Below are 18,190 nucleotides of genomic sequence, written 5' to 3'. Positions count from 1 at the left end.
CCAGCGGGCGTCGCTGCATCGGAGCGGCAACGTCAACATCCTCATCTCATCTCTTCCATCCTGGTTTGAGCCTGGCGTGAACGCGTGCACTCGGACGCTGCGGGGACGCGCCTTCGTCCTCGTCGCTCTCATCCAGCGTGTGCGCGAAGCTGCAGCTGCAGGTTGGGGTTTTTTTGATGCAAAAATCAATCACGTTGATGAAAATTGAGATGACGTCACTGGACGTGTGGTTGCTTATTTTTGTGCAACAAAAACGTAACGTAATAACTTGGCAAGACTGCTACCAAATGCCTAGACTGCACGTCATTTTTATTCGTTATTGGGCGCTAGCAAGATGGGCTAGTGGTTTGCGCTTTTGCTTCACAGTGAGGTTCGAATCTGAGCTCGGCTGTGGAATTTGCGTTTCCGCGTGCTTGCCTGGCTTTTCTCTCCGTTCGCTGAAAAAAGAAGAATATCAGTGGGAATAATACAGTCATGTTAATACGTATAATTGTGCTTGTTTGTCATTATGTGGAATAATTATGAGACAGAATTCAAAATATGTGAATCGCTTGTCATGTTCAAAAAGAGGTTGAAAAATACAATCCCACAAGATTATATCAATCACTTGTAAACACGAAAATTTGGGACTTAATTCGGCCACATGTTTTTAGATCAGATATTTCTTTTATTTGAGCTATATTTGTAACTCAATTGAACCAACATCTACACGATTTTTAATCATATATAGAAAATAACGGACTAGGAGTAGTTTTGTACTTCCTACTCTTGAACACATAACTTGTACTAAATACATTGAAAATTTATTCCGGTTTAGTTTTGATGAAATTTGAGTTTGGCTGACCCGTCCTAGACCATTATGTCTTGAAGATAAATATGAACAGGTTACTGAAATTATTTAATCATTCTCATCAGTAAAAAAAAAAAAAAAAAAAAAAACATTTTGTTTATAATTACTTTGATAACTCAAATATTTGAAATGAACAATGAATACTTTTGAAAACGCATTTTGCTATTGCTGTTGACTGAAAATGACAACACGTGTGCCAGGTCTAATCACGTTTCACCTCTTTTCTGGATTTGTTCATATGATGTTTACAAATTGAATCGTGATTGGTTGAACACATACATGATGTATTTTTCTGTTGACAGCAAGTGGTAAAATGTTTTTTTTTAATATGTCCATTGCACAATAAAAAGAATTTATATTTAAAATATCAAATTAATGATAGACTAACTGCTGACAACTAAGTTTGGTGTCCTTTTAACTGTTTAAACAGAAAACTTTATTTTTAGACAGTTGTGACGTGCGTGTGTGTGTCTGTCTGGGATGGATAAAAAAAGAGAAGTAGTCATATAAATTTGGTGTCCTCCATTCTGTTCTTTTTCATCCCACTACCTCCCCCAAGGAAATCAGTGGAGTCACGGTACCCGAGCGCGCAGTCATGGCGTCCGTGGCGACACCCGCCCTGGGCGACTTGTCTCGCCTGTACCAGACAGAGTTTGTGCGCAGTGCCCGTGCGGTGGGCGCACTTTGGGCCGTCTGCACACTTTGCTTTGCCATCATCCAGGTAGTCATTTTGGTGCAGCCGTCCTGGATCGGAACCGCCGAAATCCACCATCCCGGGACGGGGCCAGCCCCGCCAACTGGTACCCTCGGCTTGTTTGAGGTGATTGCAAACTACATTTTTTTCATCCAAATCTGAAAAAAAAACTTCAATTGAGAGTGCTGCGCCATCCATGTGTGCCCTGTTAAATTTTGAGGTTTAACATCATCTGCTTCATTTCTACAATTGAATCGATAATCACGATATGCATTCATAGAAAACAGGATAAAAGGCACGCAAAGTTTTCAAAGGAACACTGTAATGCTGTACAGTTGAGAAATAAGTTGCATCATGTTCCAATGAATTTGCTCTTAATTTGAAAAGCATCCGCTAAAGGCGATTTGGCTTTTTTTTTTCGGGATTCTTGAACTATATGTTTCTTTATGATGTAGCTTGTGCTCATTTTTTCTAATATCAGGGCTGGGTAGAATAGCCAGAATATTTACTGAAGCATAAGTAATAATTTGTCATTTATTTCACTCAATTCACTCACGGTCTCATGCAACAACAAAAAACATCTACTTAAGTACTGTACTGTACTTGAACAACTGTATGGCCTTCTCTGCGTAACCCCACCTCACGTCAGGTTTGTCTGGAGTCAGACCGGCCCGTTCCAGACTGCCGCGGTCGGCTGTCCAGTCTGTCCCCTCTGCCGTCCTTCCAGTCGGTGGCGGTCCTGGTGGGCGTGTCCCTATGGGCGGTGTGGACAAGTGTCATTTGCCTGTGCCTCTTCCGATTCTGCAGCGCCGCCACCGTCTACAAGATCTGCGCCTGGCTGCAGCTCACAGCAGGTCGGTTGGCTTGCCCTAGGTGCTGGCGTCCACTCATATCGTCCTGAGACCAAGTCTATGGATTTGTGTTCATGGGTAGGCCTATATTGTGTCAGAATGAGAGCAAAGTTGATTGCATCCCAGCAAAACACATGAGCCACCATTGGAAAGGCTAGGATGTATTTTACGGAGCACATTAAGACTTAGCAGGGTAACTTGAATGAGTCAGAAGATATTGGCCAAAAACTAATGTCCATTACTGTGGACATAAATGAATAGGCCGCATATCAGGAGGACTTGAGTCACCAATTTTGGGACTTGGGAATTACTCAGTTGCACATGTCTCTGCCTTCAGGGTTCTGTTTGGCATTAGCGTGTCTGCTGTTCCCTGACTCGTGGGAGAGTCCAGAGATGAGAGTCCTGTGCGGCGACTCGGTGAGTAAGTCGAGGTTTGGCCAGGCCTGGCTCGATCTGCCATTGAAAGTGGTGTAAGTTTGTGTGCACATCTATGTCGCGACCAGGTGGGGAGCTTCTCATCGGGGAACTGCTCTGTCCACTGGGCCTTCATCCTGGCCATCCTGGGCGTTTTGGATGCTGCCATCTTGGCCACTCTGGCATTTGTGCTGGCCAACAGACAAGATGCCCTCCTGCCACCGCTCAACAAGGAAGGTGGGACAAATTAAAAAAAAAAAAAAGACCGAAGTATCTCGTGCGAGTGTTTTTTTGTGTTTGTCTCTGTGAGTGTGTGCGTTTTTGCGTATATGTGTGTGTTCATTCATTTGCATGTGTGTTTCTTTGCATATTTAACTGCCTATGTATGTGCGCTTGCATGATGGTTTGTGTGCAAATATATGGTTTTTGGTTTGGTTTTTGCACGTTTGTGTTTTGGCTTCCTTTTTTTTGTATATTCCATTTATGTATGACGTGTTTGTGTGTGTGTTTATTGTGTTTGTGTGGTTGAGCAGTGACTACAGGACTGCTGATGTCGGCGTAGATACCCTCTCTTCTGCCTCTTCACACAAAACAAGGACATCGTCGTCATCATCATCGTCACAATGACATCATTGTGATGTCACATAGACAAATTTGAAAGACAAAAGTGTGGTTGTTTATCACTGTCACATGTTGTTTAGTTAGCGCAGTTAGCTCCCAAACTAAATCTAAGGCAAGTACCTTTAGCTTGCACAATTAACTTCAGTCAAGTCTGGTACACACACACACGCACACACACCCACACCAATAATCAGGACAACGTAAGCTTAGATTATGAATAGAATATTAGAAACGACGACGTTGCACCTTGCTTCAGTTTGAATAGTTGAATAGTGTGGGTCAGGTGTCCATACAAATAGTGTTTTCATATGAAATGTGACACCAGGATTTTTTGTTGTTTTTCTTGTATGTAGCATATCAAGTGTTTGCATGTCAGCATTTGATCTATTTGGATTTCAACAGTTAGTTGTTGTAAAATGTTGTGCAAATGTCCTCTGCTAAGACGCCATGATAGCAGAGGACTAGCTATGTTTGGCCCCTGGCAGCTAGGATTGGCACAGCAGCGTGATGGAGGTTTCCAGTGGAGGTCTGACAGCAGGAGAGAAGAACGCAGCAAAGTACATTTTGAAGATGACCTCAAGAAAGGTCTGAAGTATTTTTGGTAAAAGTGGAAGGTAACAGCTAACCAGCTGCTAACAGCAAGGTACAGTCAATGAAAAAGACTCCTTTGTCAGATTCTATCATTACAAATTTGAGTATTTGTCATTAAAAAATTCAACCTGAAATGATTGGAAAGTTGTCAGTGGTATTTTTTTGTACAGATGTGTCCTCACACTTGTTTTGCATTTCTGTGCAATCGAGTCCATTGGTGTTAGAGATAAGGGCCTGTTTTACACATTTTTTTTAAAAATGAATGTAAAATAATGAATAATGATTAATTATTCATTCATTAATTAAATATTAATTAAAATGAATTGTAAGGACGTATATTATGCAAATGCCAGGAACTGCCACCATCTGCCTGGGATTGTTTTTTGACTCCTGCCCATAACGAGTAACGTTTTCAGTCGAGCAAATGTGAAACACGGTTAATATTTTGATCTTTATTAATTTTGATTACAATGTGCCATGTAGGCACGCATACTTGTGGTCACATAACAAGCTGCAGTGCACAAACACAACTTGAAGGAACCAATTAGAGAGCTCTGAATGATGTTCTGGTACCGCCATTTTGAAACCGACATAAAACACAGAACAACACACATAACAGAGGATGAGGCAGCTGAGGCCAAATGGTTAGGTTCTGCCGACCACACTTGCCAATGGATGGCGAAAGGATCTTCACTCAATTGCAATAAAAGCAATGACCCAGTGAAGAGGACACTTTTCGAAAATGCATATGTTCAGGATATTAAAGATGATTCTGTTCAACACAACACCACGTCCTTCCACCTTAATTTCCCGCCGTTGCATCCTACTTTCTCATATAGTTGACAATCTGGTGAAACAGCACAGGGTTTAGGGCAGCTCTCCTACGTCGAGTACCGTGTGGTTGCACATTGGCGTTTGCCACTGTATGAAGCTGCTGCCTATCCTGGTCTTCCTCACCCAGCCTCTTCACCCTCAGCAGTGGTTCATTGCCAAACGGCGGTATGGCATCATCACCGAGGGAACGACGAGTTCTCCTGCGCGCGACTCTTGCGGGCTCAGCGGCGGACAGATCTCGTCGTGTGCGCCGGTTGGTGATGGCATAGTTGGGGTTGACGATTGGCAAAATCTTAGCGATTAGACTGCCGAAGAGGCGGGACAGTCGGTTGATGAGAAAGTCGGTTGGCTTTCATTTGACTCGCTATTGTGCACTTACCTCACGTCGTCGTCACCAATGTCTTCGTAGTCATCGCCGCGGATTTGCTCGAGTCTTTTCTTTGTCAGTTGAGCTGCACTTACCTGTGACTCCACCCTGCCAATCACACATCAGTTTTTAATCTTAAAACAAAATAAAGGACTTTTTAGCGAGTCCACCAAGAGTCCACCTGAAATACTCAAACTAGTCTGTAAAGACTCTTTAGAAATCAACTCACTATATAAAAGCCTGATCTGTAAAGTGTTTTTAACCTGTCTGTAAAGAATTTTTTTTAGAAATCCCATCTAGTCTTTACAGACTTACAAAATAGTTTGCAAACAATTCAATAAGTCTATAGACTCTTTATGAAATCAGATTTGTAGACTCTTTATGAAATCAGATTTGTAGACTGTTCCACAAACATATTGCATACATTTTTTTAGCGATTCTCTGAAGAATCTTCATGATGCCTGCAAAATTCTCTACAGTCTACAGTGCAAAGCTTAGATTTCAAACTCTAGTCCTCAAGGGCCGCAATCCTGCATGTTTTTGATGCTTCTGTGATAAACACAACTGATTTCAATTATTAGATCATCAGGAAGCTCTGCAGAGAGAGCAGCATCGAAGACAAGCTTAAGGACTGGAGTTTGAGACTTTCAGATACTCCGAAAAGACACTTCAACAAGTCTTCAGAGGGTTTTGGAAGGTAAGATTGGTCTCCAAAGAATGTTCCATAAGTCTGAATCGACCCTTCAGTCTGTAGAGTGTATTTAAATAGCCTATCTTGGCATTGGAGACTCTTAAGATAGTTTTGTAGTTGACACAATGTCTTTAGAAAGCCAGACTCATCTGTAAAGACACTCTTTGATAAGTCTGTAGCCTTTCGAAAATCTGTTTAGTCTTTGAAGTCTTTTAAGACAGAAGGTCAAGACTTCCAACAAATCTCCATCGTATTTAGATAGTCCCACTCATCTGTACAGACCCAAACCAATTTCTGAAGACTCTTCAACAAATCTGTAGAGTCTGCTGGACATAGAGGGCCTGCCTCTTGGATGTTTTGTATGTCTGGCTGCGACATACCCGATTCAAATGATCAACTGATTCAGAAGATCAGACAATCAGCAAGGTCTGGTGATTGCATAGCGATCTTGATCATTTGAATCAGGTGCCTTGTAGCATGGAGACTACAGACATCTCAAACACTGCCCCTTGAGGACAGGGGTCGAAGAACCCTGCTTTAGAAGATCAATCTATTCCTTTAAGATAGTCGGTCAAGACTACAACAAGTATGCACTGTCTTTGGACAGTCGGACTCATCTGGACTAACGTCAAACAATATCTAATGACTCTTGACAAAGTCTGTAATGTCTTTAAAAAAAAAAAAACGCCTACTCTTTAAAGTCTCTTAATGTAGTCAGTAAATACCTCGACAAGTCTCTTCACAGTCTTTAGTTGGACTGATCTATAGTCTCAAACTAATTGCTAAAAAGTCAACAAGTAACAAGCCTGTCATCCTTGGGAAATCGAATTAATCCATGAAGTCTTTTAAGATAATATTTTATGACTTATGACAAGTCTGCACTGTAGTGTGGTGAAGAGCTCGAGCTCTGTAGAGTTTTCATAATGTCTGTCGAGTTTGAAAGACTAGAAAATCTATCGAGTCTGGAAATACTCTTGATTTAGTCTGTTTTTGGAATTTGAGGAAGGAAAGACCTGCCCAAGTACAGGTAGAACATGAGAACTACAAATTGGAACCCTCAACCTCAATACTGTGAAGCAGATATGTTAAGCATAACATAAAAATGTTGCCACTATTTGGACACAATCTATTTAAAAAGTGGTAGTTACATCCTACATGACCTTTTAAGGACCATCCTATCACCTGTCTAGGAGGGCCTGAAGTAGCTGCGGTGTCATGGAGCTCCACCAAGCCGTGGGGGGCCTTCCCATGTTCAAGTCTCGGCCTTCACTCTGGCTCTGGAAGTCCTCTACTTCCAGCTGCACGTTTCTTGGGTCAACCAATCCCGCAGCCTCAGCATTGGCAAGGAGTTGAAGCAAAGTCGACATGGAGGCTGTGTGAAAGTGACAGACTTAATTGGATTGATGAACGCCACATGTTTGTCATCGGTGGTAGACCAATTCAAAATGTCTATTTCCTAGAGGTGCCAAGATACTTATGTAAGTAACTAATTCTGACCTGAACTAAAAAGGATGACAAAAATCTATTGTGTCAGAAATTAAATTGCCACGTACTGTCCCGTGTTTTTTTACGTGGTTGTTTTTCCAATTTAATTAGATCATAATTCAAACCCATCGCCCTGTTCTCTCAATGTTTTTTTTTTGGTCGAATGACAGAGTAGAGTTTGTTTACTGGTGGTGTCAGCAGAGTAGCTTGCGCATGTGTGATGCTATATCCAACCTGCCCGCTGCTCCTCCTCCTCTTGTTCCCGTCTCTGACCCCTTTCCACCAATTGCTGAAGAACCTGCTCCAAGCTGGGCCTGCCCCAGCCACCTGGACGGTAGTAAGCTGGATGTGCCATCATCTCATTACGGTTGTTGTCATAGGCCAACAATTTTTGACTCCTGATTCCTCCACGAGCTGCAATTGTACACTGACAAAGACCTATCAGTCAAAACCAATGTTTTTGTGATTGATATGATAACAATAATCTCTACAGAAACAATAAGAGATGCTGAGAGGAAAGTAGGAAACACAGAGGGCCAGAGCTTGATACATGTTGCTAACCCTAACCTTAAACCTTTGTATAACCTCAACCAAAATCCAATTCAAACCTATACACTAAAACATAAGTGTCAAACTTCAGACCTCGAGGACCAGTATCCTGCATGTATACAATGTTACTCTTGCAAACAATCCTAATTCAAATGACTAAGCTCCTCCTCCACAGATAGATGATGAGCTCATCATTTAAATCAAGTGTGTTGGATAGAGAACCTAAAAAACATATAGGATACCAGCCCTTGAGGACTGGAGTTTGACATCTGTGCTCTGAAAACAAGTCTTGACCCTCAAAATCAGGTCTGACCATGTAGGGTCCCACAAGAGGCCCCCACAAAAACAGCAAAACATGGGATTTGGTCCTCGCCTTGTAGCAAAAACCAAGGGCACACACCCTACACACACACACACAAATAGACACAGCACCAGGAGACTGTAAGGCCTTGTTGCCATGGGCTACTGCCTTTTGTCACTATGGTGACCAGGAGCTGAAATGCAATTTCAGTCATCATTGACACAAGCAAACACACAAACACACACACAGCTTCCACAAGATGGCAGAAAAACAACTGATAAACTAGAACCAGGCGGTTGAGCATCACACTTGTTCAGAAAAACGGCACGATGGCCCCTACCTGTGCGATGTGGAGCAGCGCGACACCGAGCACCAGCAGGCCAAACGACGCCATTCTGTTCACTGAACATACACGAAACGCTGACAACAAGGAGGTGGCTGGGAGGGGGAGAGGAGAGAAATGAGTGTGATGGGGGAGTGATGAGAGAGGGCTAAAGAGAGATGAGGTAGGGAGTGAGAGAGAGGCGGGGGTGAGTAATCAGAGCGTGAGAGAGTGAGAGTGATGTGAAAAAAGGGCAACTAGAGAAATGAGAAGAACAGAGGAATGAAAGGGAGGGTACCTTCATTCTATACTTTCAGGGACCACCTCTGGAGATAATAAGTTTCCCTTAAGACTTCTCTCTTTTAGGACTAGAACCTTCTACTGCGATGACAGCCCACTAAATTCAAAGGATACCTTCGTTTCAGATTTCCAGGGACCTTCTCTGGGGACAAGAAGTTCACCTTAAGACTTCTCTTAGGACTAGAACGTCCTACTACGATGACAGCCTTGTCAATTCAAATCAAGTTAAGATTATTTGTATAACGCTTCATCAGAGGAGTCTATAAGGCACAGGTGTCAAATTGTACTCCTTGAGGGCCTGTATCCTGCATGTTTTGGGTATTTCTCGCTCCAACACACCCGATTCAAATGATTAGCTCATCAGCAAGATCTGCATGAGCTTGAAAATGATCCTAATCAAATTGGTAAGTCAAGTTTGACACCTATGCTATAAGGGCTTCCCAAGTCTACAAATGACAAATGTTAGTGACATCTGCTGACAGAAGCTCCCAGTATTTCTCAAGACTTGAACCTTCTTTCTGGAGTAGAACTTTTTCTTAGGATTAGAACCGTGTCTCAGGATGAGAACCATAACCGGGCATAGAACCGTGTCTCAGGATGAGAACCATAACCGGGCATGATCTTCTCTCAGGGTTTCACCTTTCAGAACTTGAACCTCATCTTCAGACAGGACCCAGCATTTGTCATTAAAACTCAAAAGCTAGAAATGAGGGAGACATCTTGGCATGTCACTTTGAGAGTTTGACTTGATGTTCTGATAATGGGTCACTGATCTCAGATCCTATATAAAAGGTGATGAATACATAAAAAGGACATCACAAGAACTAATACTTAACTTAGCTCTGGAAAAAGCATTTTCCTTAGAAAAGGGATCATTTTCTCAAGATTTTAATGATCGCTTGGGACTAGGAACTTCTGTTTGAATGAAAACTTTCTCTGCATGAGTACCTGCTCTCAAGGCTTCCTCGTACGATAAAAACCTTCTCGTGGATTAGAGACTGAAATCTTTTTGTGGAATAAGACCCTTCTCTGGGAATGAAGGCTTGAATTTCCTCTCAAAACTTAAAACATCCCTTGGGATAATAATCTTCACTCAGGACAAAAATGTTGTTTTGAGACTACTCACGAGGACAAGAGCCTTGTCATGAGATTAGAATCTTCTCTCATGCCTAGAACCTCCTCTGAGAAGTAAAACCTATAAGCATGACTTAGTGTCACGATATGTTCCGTCTCGACAACCAGAACCATCTCTTGGAGCCAAACCCTTCTCTCAATTCTAGAAATTAAAAGTACAGCTTTCTTTGGGAGCCTGTATCTTCTCTCAAAATAGATCTCCAGCCCAAAGGCTGTTGTACCTTTTCCAAGAATAGAACCTTCTCTCATGGCTACAACTTCCTTTTAGGACTGACACTATCTCTTAGGGTGAGGACTTTCTCTGAGCACTAGTACCACTAGACAAAGAACCTTGGCTGGGACCCAAGTACCTTCTATCAAGACTTGCACCTCCTCTCAAGATGAGATCCTTTTCTGGACTCAAGTAGCATCTTTGAAGACTTAAACTTCTCGGTAATAGTGCTTTATGTTTGGATTAGTACCGCAGTAACAAACCATTGGATACAAGTACATTCGCTTGCACCTTCTCTTCAAATTAGAATATTTTCTCAGGACAAAAACCTACTCTTGGGACGAAGCTTCTCCCAGGACAAAAACCTTCTTTAGACGGATGACTACTCATGAGTATACCTGTAAACAAGAGCCTCCTCTCTGAACCAGAGCCTTTTGTCAGAAATTCCATCCTCTTGTAGAACAAGTGCCATGAATCAGGACTACAACATCCTCTCAGAACAAGAACCTTGACCAATCTATTGGTTGGTGTTTCAAATGAGTCATTTATAGTTAGTTGTCTTGATAAAATCATACAATAAATGTTTCATGTGTGTGTTTGCTCACAACCAAGCCACTCAATTGCTTTATTTAGCTGTTTATTTAATCATTCCGGCGGATACGCACAGCAGGGGAAGCGGCATAGCAACAAATTATAGATATTATATTCACCATCGCCATCATCTTTGTTGTATCATCAAAGACATACAGATACTGTATTGCGTGTCAATTTTTGCCACCATATTTAATGTAGCAAAGTGGAGTAATGGATGAAGATGCCTCATCCATGTGTTGCTTGGAGATCCAGCGATGATGTTAAACTCAAATCCAGATGGGATTGAACCATGGTATATTGATGGTCATTAAAATTCTTTTTGTCCATTATAATATAATTTTGACATTGTTATTTTCTGACTGTGGCTAGTGTTAGGAACAAAGGATGAATAACGACATTTCTTCGTGACTGCACAAACCAAGTGTGAGAAGCTTCACTGGAAACTACAACCTTGTCACAACTCAACTTTATTCATAGAGAACTTTAAAGAAAACAACAATACCAGGATACACTATACAAGAACTTCAGTTTGAGACAAGAACTTAATTTTCGGATTTAAATCTTGTTTAGAGATTTGTAAAGAACCTAATCTTGGCCTTCAACCTTGTTTGGGGATTTGTACCATCCATCAAGAATAAAAATAATAGAAGTATAAAACCTCTGGGTCTAAAATTAGCCTAAACCTTCTCTCAAGATAAGTACTTGTCTTGGTTTTGGAAACTTCTTTGACGAATAGAACCTTCTCTGGCAACGATTACCTTATCTGGGAACTAGTAATTTTTATTTGGGTTAAAATGTCAGGAATGAAACCTACTGTTGGGAGGAGAACCTCTCTTGGGACTAGTACCTTTCCAAGAAATGAAAGAAAGCCTTCTGTGAGGAGGGAAACTTTCTCTCACACCTACTACCCTGGGAAATATCTTCTCTTGACAAGATCTAAACCTGGTACCATTTTCCTATACATACAGTATATCAGTAAACTATGGTAATAATCAGGTAAAAAGTGACATGTTACAGTATATTTGGTGAAAATCTGTTTCCTAAATATCTTAAAATTGAAAGAAATGCATTAGGTTTATGCACTTTGTAGCTGGTAGCTTTCTGAAGTTCAGTCCACTTTCAGTTTTTAATGGGCACTGCCACATCCAATATGGCAGACACAAATATATATTACTGCAACGGGTAATCCAACTCAATGAGGCATCTATGTACTAACTATGTATATGGTCATTTCAAACGAGAGTTACAAGATTAGAGCAACAGGGAGAGGAACAAAGAAAACTGTGAAGAAAGCGGAAGGTAACTCAAACATACACACACACATGCACAGTAACACACACAAACACACCATTAGTTACTGTACAACACAGACATCCACAACCACAAAGATGACTGATTTCTGATTGGCTGAAGGGGCAGAAGTGAATGTCAGCAGCAATGTCCGTCGGGAGATTGATGATAGCCACTGAGAGCTTTACAATAAATTAGCCCGGCTAACTGGTGAGCAGCTGAAAAGCTAAACTCGCCACTCAGGCTAGCTTCCTAATGTTAAAAAAAAAAAAAAAAAAAAAAAACTTTTTGGGGAAGCAACAATTATGTGCAGATTTTAAGTAGCAGAGAAACAATGTACAGTATAAACAATGGCTGGAACAAGCATGTGAACCCTTTGGAATGACATGGATTTTTGCATTTCAAAAATGCATCCATCAAAACAAGCAGCCTGCTTAAACTAATATAAAAAACAATGTTTATTGTTGGACACACCATGGTTCACCATTGTATTGTTGAGAAAGCATGCGAAAACGCAAGGCTAACGAATTTTCCATAGGAAAATCCGAGTCGAGTCAGCCAACCAGTCACAGGATTGGATGTATTAAACGGTGGTGCATTGGCGGGCCATTAAATTTCCACGGCATCTTTACACCATGAGTACAATCCAGAGGAACATAAAAATATCAAGGGTGGTTCATGAGCTTTGCCCACACTATTGAATAGTACTGTGATCTAGATATACAGACTGACTGACATATTCCAAAGAGTTCACATACCTTCTTTATATATATATATATATATATATATATATATATATATATATATATATATATATATATATATATATATATATATATATATATATATATATATATATATATATATATATATATATATATATATATATATATAAACATACATACATAGTTATAGTTAAACTAACATACATAGTTATGAGAGAAGTCAATTTCATTGTAAATGTATTTTTCCTAAATATATTTATACAAATCTTCTCTTCTCTTCATGTGATGTTATATCCATTGGGTTAAGTTAATTCCAGTGTTGTAGTTTTAGGTTTGAGTTTTTATCCAATCAGAATTCAGCTAACTTTTGTCGCCAGACTGTATGATCTCGAGGCCTTCATAATCAACAGTGCGGGTGTCTGAGCACTGTAAATAAACGGGCCCATATACTGTAGTTAATAGATAGTTGCGATAGCGAATCAGATCGTGAGTTGGCGACAGTAAGGCCAGCTAGAAGGCCTTTCGTTGAACATGACATGTATCCGCCCTGTGATTGGATGGAATGGATGGGAGGCAGCGCTATGCAGCTCAACCAAGCAACATGGTGTAGCTTGGTTGATCTGCATTACCGTGTAGCTATATATGTATATATCAGTGGCGGTCTGCACATTTCACACTTAAGCCTTCAGTGTGTGTGTGTGGATGTGTGTGTGAGTGACAAAAGCATTCATCTCAACCAAAATATTTCCTTTGCATATGTTTGACCTCCTATGTTATTTTTTTTTTCCTTTTTTATCTGATTGATTAACATAAACATAAAAACTGCAGAAGAGCCCCTCATAAACATTTCAGGTGAAATGCATTTTGGGCAAGCTGTAGGCGGGCATTCGATCCTGATGCTTCCTGCAGAAAAACACAAAACAATAACAAAGATGTGGGATCATTGCTAAAGAAGGCTTGCTCGTTAAATGACTAAGTACCAAATTCATCTTATAATTCGTTACAACAGTAAAAAGGTTGTACAATTGTACAATTTTGAATTTGATCACAATTATATCTGCCAACCCGTATAACTTACCAACTTTGCATCAGCTCACATTTGATTGGAGAAGGAGGTAGGCATTCCTTGCTCTGCGTCCTGCAATTAGCACCATGGAACATGTCAAATAAATGATCAAATGTTTCCACGTACCCTCCGAAGTTTACTCATGGACAAGTCATTTCGGTTTGGTGTATTGAATTAGTATTTCTTTTGATGTATGAGATGTTGTCCACTGTGACTGGTCACTGAACGCACCTCCAGAAAACTGAATGAGCGAGTATAGTTCTCGCTTTCGAGCGTTGAATGCAAGCATTTGTTTGCCTTATGCAAAACTTTTTACATGAAACCGAAAATAATTTGGCACAACATACTTGGCTGTCGTACATTCAAAAAAGCTCCTGCAGAACTTCTGAGCTCACTGCGGTCTGACAGCATTTCCAATGATTCTCAGATCTAAGCAGGAAGCAGTTCCGGTATGCAGCAAACATGAATTTCAAAGTAAACGGTCCATTCCTTTTTTATTTACTTATTGTGTGAATCGCTATGACAACAGTGTGATTGACATAGACATGGCTCAAACTATTAGCTTGCTAAATAGAAACGAAAAGGGATCGTGACAAAACAATGGCGCTGCCATAATCTGTGGGTTTATGAACATAGGCCTTACGAAGGTTCTAGAAATCTGTAGCTCACCTGGTTGTAACTCTGCTGGTTGTAGTCAGGCTGGTAGCCCCCCTGGTTGCTGGCATAGGGATCCTGCTCATAGGCGCCTGGTGCAGTGGTGGGGGGTTTTTCCTGAGTGGGCGGAGCTCTCATGAAAGGGGCGATGATCCCCGTCTCCTTGAAGACGAACCACAGGTTTCCCACCCACAGGACCAGATTGATGAAGCCGAAGGCCTGCACCCACGCAGATGAGGGCGGTGGAGATTTTTTTTTGTCAGTTGTGGCTTGCGGTTGTCACCTGCTATTAACAATCACTCGTGGTTGTTAGTGATCATTGGCAACTATTAGTTGTTATTTAGTGATAGCTTCCGTTCACGATCCTCAACTGTCTTTAGAGGTTGTTCGATATGGTTAACAGTTTTAGCAGTCACTATGTATTGTTACTGGTGATGAGCAACTATAAGTGGTCTCTGTTGGCCTCTTAGTGGGCTTTTACAATTAATAGCGGTCCTTAGCTAGGTTTAGCAGTTACGCGCAGTAACCCTCTGTTGCTAGTGGTTGTTATCTCTTGTTGTAGTTAGTCAGTGGCTGCAGTTTTTGTTGGTCACTAACTGGCGTGGGGGGACGGATGGTGTCCCAAAGTAGCAGTATTTAGTAGTCACTAGGGATTGTTATGTGTTTTTAGCGGCCATTGGTCACTGGCGCTTGCTAGCAGTCAATAGAAGTAACTAATGTTGTTGGCAGTCATTGCCAATCTTGAGCTGTCATTAATGGCTGTTAGCCATCACCACACAACGTTTGCTCACCACAGACGTGTTGAGTCCAGACATCACTGGGTCGTGAACTTCGCGGCATCGGTTTTCCTCTGACTCGCAGGCGGTGATTAAAGTGATGACCTGGTCCGGGTCGGTGGCCGTCTTGACATCAGACAAACCCTTGGCCCACGCCGCAGAGCTCACCAGCCACATGAAAGCGAACACGGCGCTCACGCCGAGGTCCTGCGTGGCAGCACCAAGACAAATATGTAAAAGCGCACGCCAGTCACATCACATCGTCTGTGTTCACTTTCAAAATGTTTCCAGACCAGCCAAGGCCGTCATCCATGCCACAGTAACTTTTTTACTATTAGGAATTGGTGCACTCACAAGCACTGGACCCTTGTTGTTTTCCTTGTACTTGTCAAAGAAGAAAACGTAGACGCTGAGTGCTGCCATGGCATACAAGAAGGAGAAGACTCCGATGGTGACAAAGAATTCCGCCGAGGAGGAGTAGTCACCCACAAGGAAGAGACGTTCCGTGTTGCCACCCGTACAGGTGGGAGCGTCAAAGTACTCGTGATGCAACCTGAGAGGTTCAACGTTTATTTACCGTTAGCATTACCTTTAATATGATTAGCATTGTTTACCATTAATACAACTAACTTTAGATGAAGCAATAGTATTGATGTTTACTGTACATTCAAGGGGTCGTAACCTGAAAATTAAACTTTTTGGAGCTTTGAACCATGTTCCTGACCTGAAAGGATATTCGAATTCCACCTCGATGCTCAAATCACTCTCCGTGCGGTTTTTGCATTCCACGGACATGCGCAGCATTCCCGAATAGCTTCCGCATGTGGAGAAGGCCAAGATGGAGAAAAACTGGGGAAACATTTCTTAATTGTGAAAAATGGTGCAATCAACACATATGGCAAATGTGTGTGGTGTTAACTGACCCACTGTAGGATCTTGATAAAGCCCAGAGGAACCTTCAGCACCCTGAACTGACCTTGGGCCACCAGCTGGAGGATATATCAACCCTTTGTTATTTCATGAAAACATGCAAAAAGTACTACTTTGGTGTCATCTGATAACATTCGGGTGATGAAGAATAATGATGAAGTGAGGTAAGGCAATTCATTTAGACAAAAGCAGTAGTTTGCTGCATTTTCTGCCCATAAGGTGCAAAGGATATAAAAGTGAGCTGAGGTGTAGACAAAAGTTGGGCAAAATTTATGGAAGGCATATGTTGCCTGGGGCGTCAAATTATTGCCTGTTATCCGATTAAGATATTTCAAAAACACACATCAACCACAGCTACAGAATGTATTTGTGTAACCTTTTGATCATATGATATCCCTTAAATATCACAGGGATCTGATAGTCGAGAATTAATTTGTTTGCTACTCACAGCGCGTCCTAGCGGCCACTCTTCAATTAGCCGTTATTTTGAGGACACGACACGGTGACGTCAGCACGAGAGGTGAACAACACGTGACACAAACCACACAGGAGGGGGTGCTTCTTTATCATCATCATCATCAGCAGCAGCAGAAGTATTTTTGTTCCCCTCCGGCCAACATAGACATTTCTTCACGAACACGTTCGAGAATAACCCGATGACGTCACATCATGTGTCGTGTTCGTACAACCGCACGCACGCGCATGTTTTCATTATAATGTGCGTCGCTAACGTGGACGCGCGCGGGTGGTTTGATCGTGCACACGCAAAAAACGCGCGCATAGACGTCGAGCAGAGGATGCGAAGGCCACAAAAAAAATCCACATTTTTCGGAGCTAAGAAGTGTAGAGAAAAATAGTATTTTTTGTTTCTTAGTTTGTTTGTTTTTACCTGATTGACGACGTCCATGATGCTGGATGTGTACGAGCGAGATACCAGATGGACCAAGAGGGGGGAGGATACTGTAAGGATGAGACAGGCGAGGGAGGGGCTTACGCGTTTCCTGTGTACTCTTATTTTGTTATAACCCATGACAACAATAAATATGCGCATCACTAGAGAATTTCAGGACTTTTAAGCACCAACATTTTTTAAATATGACTTTTTAATGTGTTTTTTCCACTTGCTGTCTAATGAAAATGACAAAACAGTGCATAAGCGACATTTGTGCCACTGCAAAACCTGCCTCATTTGAATACGTTGATTTCGCCGTAGTGTTTTTATATTGTTTTCTGTCTCCACGGTAAAAAAAAAAAAAAAAAATCCCCTTGTATGGCATATTGTTGTCCAGGTAAGCCTGGGAAAAGCACGATATACATATTTCATTAAAATGAATGCAATTTTCCATTCTCTTTTTGAACTAAGCAATGCTCGGCAAGGCATATCGGTACAGGGGCAAAGGCGCTTCAACCGGCAGAACGCGAGCATAACGGGAATGAAGAAGACTAACGAATAAAAAACAACTGCAAACGAATTAAAAATGAACATAACCATCCAATTTCTCTTCTCTTCAATGAAATCATTAGAAAAGAGAATCCAACGAAGAGATTCTCATGTTCATTTCTGCATGCTGGAAACAAAGAAACAACTTTAGCAAGGGGTCATCCCCCTTGGGGAAGGGGGGGGGGGCAAGAAGAGAGAGAGAGAGAAAAGAGAATTATATGAAGAGAGAATCCGACAAGGGATGGCTATGTTCATTTCTGCATGCTGGAAACAAAGAAACAACTTTAGCAAGGGTCATCACCCCCCCCATATGGCATATTCCGTCTTTTCTGCTGTAAACCACTCTATTAAGGTCTGGTAGTCTTCCACTCCATTTGTGGATTGTTAATAGTGAAGGGGGGGGGGGGGCAAGAAAAGAGAGAATTCAATAAAGAGAAGAGAGGTGAGTGTGCTGGTGCTGCAGTTACTGTTAATACTAAGCAACTTCTGCACCTCTCTT

General features: G+C 41.6%; 3 protein-coding genes across 4 annotated transcripts; 1 reads left to right on the top strand and 2 right to left on the bottom strand.

The window, feature by feature from the left end:
- Window positions 1–12: 12 nt before the first annotated feature.
- lhfpl4b (LHFPL tetraspan subfamily member 4b) lies at window positions 13–4,158 on the top strand. Its single transcript, XM_088405783.1, has 6 exons — window positions 13–161; window positions 1,410–1,670; window positions 2,194–2,398; window positions 2,733–2,812; window positions 2,899–3,046; window positions 3,343–4,158. Exons 2-6 carry the CDS (start codon window positions 1,446–1,448, stop codon window positions 3,369–3,371), a joined length of 687 nt encoding a protein of 228 aa, XP_088261909.1. The 5' UTR covers window positions 13–161; window positions 1,410–1,445; the 3' UTR covers window positions 3,372–4,158.
- Window positions 4,159–4,458: 300 nt separating this feature from the next.
- Window positions 4,459–8,777, bottom strand: pcsk1nl (proprotein convertase subtilisin/kexin type 1 inhibitor, like). 2 transcript variants are annotated; one of them, XM_088405763.1, is made up of 5 exons: window positions 8,589–8,777; window positions 7,633–7,825; window positions 7,096–7,285; window positions 5,236–5,330; window positions 4,459–5,164 (listed from the first exon to the last, which is right to left on the bottom strand). In XM_088405763.1, exons 1-5 carry the CDS (start codon window positions 8,640–8,642, stop codon window positions 4,845–4,847), a joined length of 852 nt encoding a protein of 283 aa, XP_088261889.1. In that variant the 5' UTR covers window positions 8,643–8,777; the 3' UTR covers window positions 4,459–4,844. The 2 variants fall into 2 exon arrangements, with proteins under 2 accessions (XP_088261889.1, XP_088261897.1); XM_088405771.1 differs by having other exon boundaries at window positions 4,459–5,160; window positions 5,235–5,330; window positions 8,589–8,775.
- A 4,198-nt stretch (window positions 8,778–12,975) lies between these two features.
- Window positions 12,976–17,222, bottom strand: LOC148427337 (synaptophysin-like). Its single transcript, XM_088407389.1, has 8 exons — window positions 17,140–17,222; window positions 16,244–16,309; window positions 16,045–16,169; window positions 15,675–15,873; window positions 15,336–15,527; window positions 14,560–14,763; window positions 13,903–13,962; window positions 12,976–13,727 (listed from the first exon to the last, which is right to left on the bottom strand). Exons 1-7 carry the CDS (start codon window positions 17,155–17,157, stop codon window positions 13,918–13,920), a joined length of 849 nt encoding a protein of 282 aa, XP_088263515.1. The 5' UTR covers window positions 17,158–17,222; the 3' UTR covers window positions 12,976–13,727; window positions 13,903–13,917.
- Between the last annotated feature and the right edge of the window lie 968 nt (window positions 17,223–18,190).

This window comes from Hippichthys cyanospilos, chromosome 2 (genome assembly GCF_059441005.1).
Source record: "Hippichthys cyanospilos isolate Australia breed blue-spotted pipefish chromosome 2, RoL_Hcya_1.0, whole genome shotgun sequence".
Taxonomy (NCBI): domain Eukaryota; kingdom Metazoa; phylum Chordata; class Actinopteri; order Syngnathiformes; family Syngnathidae; genus Hippichthys; species Hippichthys cyanospilos.
Note: the sequence above shows the minus strand (reverse complement) of the source record. Positions and strands in the feature narration are given on the sequence as shown.

Bases quoted from the DNA above. Each gene is read 5' to 3' on its own strand.
- lhfpl4b (XM_088405783.1), top strand. From the start codon at position 1,446: ATGGCGTCCGTGGCGACACCCGCCCTGGGCGACTTGTCTCGCCTGTAC. The intron at 2,399-2,732 runs GTCGGTTGGCTT...CTCTGCCTTCAG, and splicing joins CTGGCTGCAGCTCACAGCAG to GGTTCTGTTTGGCATTAGCG. The intron at 3,047-3,342 runs GTGGGACAAATT...GTGGTTGAGCAG, and splicing joins GCCACCGCTCAACAAGGAAG to TGACTACAGGACTGCTGATG.
- pcsk1nl (XM_088405763.1), bottom strand. From the start codon at position 8,642: ATGGCGTCGTTTGGCCTGCTGGTGCTCGGTGTCGCGCTGCTCCACATC. The intron at 7,826-8,588 runs GTAGGGGCCATC...GGTCTTTGTCAG, and splicing joins CGCTGCTCCACATCGCACAG to TGTACAATTGCAGCTCGTGG. The intron at 5,331-7,095 runs GTGATAGGATGG...TGTGATTGGCAG, and splicing joins CTTCAGGCCCTCCTAGACAG to GGTGGAGTCACAGGTAAGTG.
- LOC148427337 (XM_088407389.1), bottom strand. The intron at 15,874-16,044 runs GTCAGGAACATG...TGAACCTCTCAG, and splicing joins GAATTCGAATATCCTTTCAG to GTTGCATCACGAGTACTTTG. The intron at 13,963-14,559 runs GTGAGCTACAGA...TGCTAATTGCAG, and splicing joins ACCAGCAGAGTTACAACCAG to GACGCAGAGCAAGGAATGCC.